The following is a 6463-nucleotide window of genomic DNA, read 5'->3' as shown; positions in this document are numbered from 1 at the left end:
AAGGCCGTACAGAGTGTAGGTGTCTTTGTTTTGAAAGAAGTTTCTGCCTTTAATAATGTGTCCAGAATTTTAACTTATTAACTGGAGCACACTCTAAGGTAACATAAATCTGCACATTACAAACATTAGAACCTGGATATTTCCACAAAAATGATTCCATAATTCACCAGAACGGTGCAACAAGTTTTACTTTAGAGAGATAAAGTTTTCTTTTGTTAACTGGGTAAGAACTAGACATTTATAAAGGAAAATAAAATCAAGTGATATCTCACCACAAATTCTAGTCATATGTTCAGTTTAGGAGAATGATCTTCAGTGAATTTTGTGCCAGAAATATTTATTCTAAAAGAAAAGTCTTTTAATTTATAATTGTGTGTCTCTGAAGTGCTTGTGCCACTGTAAAGTCAAGGGCACCATCTCATACAGTTCTGTGTCCTTCTGGGAGGGAAGCTAAGGCTGCCTTATAACCCACTAGAGGTATTCTAGCATATAAAAGTAAGAAAAATGAACATTATTACATGATTCTCTGTCATAAACATCCAATAAATCATGACTCGGGTCTTACATATAGTAGTAGCCATAGATACACATTAGGGCTTCCAAGAAGAATCTATTACCCAACAGTCTGCTTTTATATTTGGGCTTATGTGAGCGTAAAATAACCACATTTGGGCAAACAAGCTGTTTTATTACTTCTTTTAAAGCTAGAGCGCTCAAAAATGATGTAAAAATTTAAATACCTGGCTTGGACATTTCCGGTTCTTTTTCCAAGCCTTAGCTATGGGTGAAACTGTTTTGGGCTATGAAGATGGATTAGGGCATCTTGCAACTCATGATACATTTGGTTCAGCTTAGTTCTCGTGTCCTGAGCAGACAGACTGACAACTAAAACTCATCAGTTTTATTTTCAACATACTTTAACATGGATTCTGTCCCTTGGGCTGAGCTCCAGATCTTCCTCAGCACCTCACACTCTCTCTCATTGGCCTGTTCCAACTCCAACTTAATATTAGAGTGAACAAGGGCCTTAGATTCTTCCAGTACAATTTGATTATATGAGGCAAGCTCCTTAATTTGAATCATAACCTCTTGGGTGAAAGTTCCACTCAAAAATACCCGAGAGACCAGGCCTTTGGCACATGCCTCCCGTGCTGTCAGCTTTCGCCCAGCAAATAACATTTCATTGGCAGATGCTTTACCCATCATTTTTTGAAATGTAATAGTTGAACAGCCATCTGGACTCTGTCCAAAGGTCGTATAAGGGGTTTGGAACCAAGCCTTTTCATTAGCCCACACGAGATCACAAAGAGGCAGGATGGATGCACCTAGTCCAATGGCAGGGCCATTGACTGACACAACAATAGGCTTTTTAAATTGAATAAAAGTATTCACAAAGTTCTTGATGGTATCCACCATTTCAAGGCTTGCTCTGTTTCTGTTGTTCCTTAAGTGCTTCACAAAGTACCCAAAATCAAGACCGCAGCAAAAGACACTTCCAGCTGCACTGAACAGCATGAGCTTGCTGTCATCCACAGCAGCATTATTAAGAGCATTAACTATTTCTTTAATTACTTCTGTATTCAGTGCATTTCTTTCTGTGGATCTAGTTGATTGCACTATCTGGGTGAATCCATCCTCTTTCTTCACTACAATGTCTCTGTATGTGCTGGCACTTTCTGTTAGCTTTATGGTAAAGTACATCTTCTTGATGAAAGGCTGGTCTCTGCTGTCATCAGTAATATTTCTTTGCCCATCTTTCACTCTTGGAACTGAGGTATGCATGTCTGTTGTTCCATTGGCTGCTAATGGGTCTATTAATACCACTATACCTTTTTGGGTAGCTGAACCTGTGGCCATTGAAGCAGTAACTGAGCCAGACATCTGCGACATTGGTGGGTGTATCTGAGTCTTGTTCTCTATTCCAGGCTGTTCTGCACCAGGACGTGACAAATGGTCCTGGAGGAGTTTCCCTTCTGTCACCTTGAAGACCACCGTGTCCTGCTGATCTGCTGCAATAGGGTACAGTTTCTCGAGTTTCTGAAAGTCACTCACAATTTTCTGGTCGTTAAAGGGGCTTTCCGGTGCAAGGGTCTTGATAGTTGAATTTATTATCTCCATATTCTGTGTGTCAGAGAGAAGTGAAGCTGCCTTTCTCCTAACGGTCTTGCTGGCAGCAAATAACTTGTTGTTTTTGGACCTGTAGTGTTTATCAGTCACTTGCGTTTTAGGAGAGTTCTTAGAATAGCTCGCTTTTGTAGATCTAGAAGTTCTTCTGGCATTGTTTGAAAAAATTCTACTGGTTCTAGTCCATGTCAGTTTTTTCTCTTTTTCAGTCTGTCGTCTATTAAAATCAAGTATACATTTTTCACAGTTCCTGAGGTGCTGCTCTGGTTCCCAAGTGTCATCCTGTTGGTCGTAACCTTTCCACCGAATCAAATAGTCTGTATTCCCATTTTTATCTCGTCTTTTGTCAACAATACTTTCAACCTCAAACTCCTGGGAAGCCATGAGGAAAGACACAGGATTGGAGCAGTTGCTGTACCAACTTTGTTTCAGTTGTGTCTCCACATAGCCACTCCTTTCTGCCTCCAGTTCTTCACCAGGTTCTGCATATGGATGAACCTCTTCTATTTCATCACCACTGGTGTAGTGAAAATTGTGTGAAATAGCAGCTATGCTATGGTGCATGACAGCTTGCCCAGTAGCCTCAGGTGAGAGTAGCTAAATCCACAGCCACAACCTTCTGGTGTAGAACAGAAAGCTTTGTCCCTGCCTGTTACTCTTTTGTGTTTGTTTGTTTAATTGTGGTTGCTATGATGATTGTATGGAAGATTCTAATCTTATAACATTTTTAAAGTTACACTATCTTGCCTTCAGTAACATACAAAACCTTTACTCCTGTATAATGTACCTCCACTATTTCACTTATTGAGTCCTCAAAATTATACCTTTATTCAGTTTTTGTCAAAAACACAAATTAGAGGTAGTTTTTTTTATTAAATATATTTGTGTTTTAAGGTACGTGGAGAACAACTTGTGGAGGTGCATGTTGTTAATTGTTTTTTTTTTTTCTTTTTGAGATGGAGTCTCACCCTGTCACCCAGGCTGGAGTGCAGTGGTGCAATCTTGGCTCATTGAAGGCTCCATCTCCCGGATTCATGCCATTCTCCTGTGTCACCCTCCCAAGTAGCTGAGACTACAGGCGCCTGCCACCTTGCCTGTCTAATTTTTTGTATTCTTAGTAGAGACTGGGTTTCACCGTGTTAGCCATTATTGTCTCGATCTCCTGACTTCGTGATCCACGCACCTCAACCTCCCAAAGTGCTGGGATTACAGGCATGAGCCACCGTGCCTGGCCAAATATTATATCTTATATATTTGTACATGTATTTATCTTTACCTTAACCTTTGTTTGTTCATACTGCTTTTGAGTGTCTGTCCATTCTACCCTGAAGTACTCCATAAGACATTTCTTAAAGGGTAGTCTACTTGTAAAGGGTGCCAGCTTTCATGTGAGAATGTCATAATGTGTCACTCACCTTCGATAGACAATTTGGTGGATTATAAGATTTAGGTTTGACAGTTTTTTCTGACATCACTTGGAACATATTAGTCTACTGCGTTCTATCATCTTAGTTTTCAGATGAGTAATCTACTGCTTTTCAGTGGTTATTCAGATAAGCGATTCACTGGCTATTTTTAGGGTCCCTTTTACATGACTAGCTACTTCCTCTCCTTCCTTCGAAAATCCTCAGGATTCTCTTTGTATTTGTTTTAGACAGTTTAATTATCAGGTAAGTTTTAGTTTGTTTCTTTGAGTTTTTTCTACTTGGAGTCTGTTGAGCTTCTTGGGTGCTTATATATTGTCTTAAATTGTTGCATTCTTTATGACTATTTTGTTAAATAGTCTCCATGATCTTTTGTCTCTTCCTTCGAACTTCCAGAATGCATATGTATGGCTCCTTGATGGTGTCCGTCAGGTTTCTAGGCCGTATCAATCTGCCTTGCCCCTTTTCAGATTCTGTTGGTGACCACTCTATGGTTGACTGCCCCCAAGGTTGGGTATCACAGTGTGAGGACAGTTTGTCAGTTGGTCTCACAAGGCTGATGCATCCCATAGCTCAATTCCCAGACTTAAATCATTGTGGTCTCATTAGTCCACTACAATCTAGAAATCTCTAAATGTGAGGTATCACACAGAGTTCTTTGTCTCATGGCCAAGAAAATTAAAGAGGACAGATGCAAAAAGGTTGAATCAAAACTTTTATAAGTGAAAGTAAAAAAACTCTTCACAGTGGGGGTGGAATGTGAGTGGTTTACCTACTATAAGACTGTGCTTTACAGTTTCTAACGGCAGAGAAATAAAGGAATGTACTTAGTGTTCTTGGGGTAAGGGTTATTCGGCTTGGCCCTGAAACTTGGCCTTGGATTCACCTGGAGCTGAAGTGATGATTTGTAGAAGCTACAAGTCTCTGCCTTGGAACTTGGCCCTGGACCAAGAAAGGAGCTGAAGTGACAGCTTGGCCTGAGATCTTGGGCTGGGACCCATCAAAGGATGAAGTAATGTCTCATGGTCACAATAATTAAGGAGGCTGGATGTTGCAAAGTTCAAGTAGGATCTAAAGTAACACAACAGCCATCTGGACTCTGTCCAGATGTCATATAAGGGGTTTGAAACCAAGCCTTTTCATTAGCTCAGAAGAAATCACAAAGAGGCAGTGTGGATGCACCTATTCCAAAGGATGGGCCACTGACTGATACAAAAATAGGCTTTTAAAATTGATTGAAATTGTTCACAAATTTTTTGATGGTGTTCACCATTTCAAGGCTTGTTCTGTTTCTGTCCTTCCTTAAATACTTCAGAAAGTACCCAAAATCGAGACCACAGCAAAGGACACTTCCACCTGCACTGAACAGCACAAGCTTGCTCCCACCCACAGCAGTCCTATTCAGAGCATTAACCATTTCTTTAATTACTTCTATATTCAGGGCAATTTTTTATGTCGATCTAGTTTATAGCAACATCTGGGTGAATCTGTACTCTTTCTTCACCGCAATGTATCTGTATGTGCTGACATTTTCTGTTAGCCCTCCGGTGAATTACATCTTCTTGATAAAAGGCTGGTCTCTGCCATTGTCAGTAACATTTCTTTGCCCAACTTTCACTCCTGCAACTGATGTATGCATGTCTGTTTCTCGATTGGCTGCTAATAGGCCCATTAATACCACTATACCTTTTTTGGTAGCTGAGTCTGCAGCCATGGAAGCAGTAACTGAGCCAGACTTCTGAGAAAATAGTGGGTGAATCTGGGTCTTGTTCTCTATTCCACACTATCCTGCCCTGGGATCTGATAAAGCCCTGATGAGCATCCCTTCCTCCTCCTTGAAGACCACTGTATCCTGCTGATTTGCTGCAATAGGGTCCAGATTCTTGAGTTTCTGAATGCCACTCACTGTGTTCTTGTTGTGAATAGGGCTGTAAGGGGCAAGTGTCTTTCCTGATAGTTGAATATAGTAGCTCCATATTCTTTGGGTCAGACAGATGTGACCCTGGATTACTGCCAACATTCTGGCTGGCAGCTCATAACTGGCTGCTTTTGAATTTGTGGTGTTGGTCACACACTAGAGTTTTAGGAGCATTCTTAGAAAAGTTGGGCTTGGTAGATATACAAGTTCATCTTCTGGTATTGTTTGAAAAAGTTCTAGTTGTTCTAGTCCATGCCATTTTATTTATTTTTTCTGTTTTTTAGTCTGTCATCTGTTAAAGTCATATATGCATTTTTCCCCAGTGCTGCTCTGGTTCCCAAGTGTCATACTGTTTCTTCCTAAGCTTTCCAACACCAAATTTTATTTATTTTTCTTTTTTTTTAGACAAAGTCTTGAGCTATCACTCAGGCAGGAGTACAGTGGCACAGTTGCACAATCTCGGCTCACTGCAACCTCCGCGTCCTGGGTTCATGTGATTCTCCCGCCTCAGCCTCCTGAGTAGATGAGATTACAGGGGCCTGCCACCACACCTGGCTAACTTTATGATTTTTAGTGGAAACAGGTTTTCACTGTATTAGCCAGGATGGTCTCAATCTCCTGAACTCGTGATCTGCCCGCCCCAGCCTTGCAAAGTGCTGGGATTACAGGTTCACACCTGTAATCCACTTCTTTCTGCCTCCAGTTCTTCACCAGGTTCTGCATATGGATGAGCCTATTCTATTTCATCGCCACTGGTGTAGCGAAAGTTGTTTGAAATAGCAGCTATACCATGTGCTTTAGGCTCTCCACACTTACGCCCTGGTGGGACAGCTTGGGCTTTGTCTCATGGTACATGATAGCTGGCTTGGTAGCCTCAAATGAGAGTAGCTAAATCCACATCTCCTACTTTCTGGCATGGTACAGAAAGCTTTATACCTGCCTGTTATTCTTTTTCTTTTTTAATTGTCATTGATACTGTGATTACATTGAATATTCT

At 40.9% G+C, this 6463-nt stretch overlaps 1 protein-coding gene across 1 annotated transcript; it reads right to left on the bottom strand.

Moving 5' to 3' along the window:
• Positions 1–418: 418 nt before the first annotated feature.
• On the bottom strand, positions 419–2508 carry LOC129025903 (testis-specific chromodomain protein Y 1-like). Its single transcript, XM_054473458.1, has 2 exons — positions 917–2508; positions 419–482 (listed from the first exon to the last, which is right to left on the bottom strand). The coding sequence occupies exons 1-2, from the start codon at positions 2506–2508 to the stop codon at positions 419–421; spliced, it is 1656 nt and encodes a 551-aa protein (XP_054329433.1).
• Between the last annotated feature and the right edge of the window lie 3955 nt (positions 2509–6463).

This window comes from Pongo pygmaeus, chromosome Y (assembly GCF_028885625.2).
Source record: "Pongo pygmaeus isolate AG05252 chromosome Y, NHGRI_mPonPyg2-v2.0_pri, whole genome shotgun sequence".
In the NCBI taxonomy this organism is placed as follows: domain Eukaryota; kingdom Metazoa; phylum Chordata; class Mammalia; order Primates; family Hominidae; genus Pongo; species Pongo pygmaeus.
This window is presented reverse-complemented; position numbering and strand designations above follow the sequence as displayed.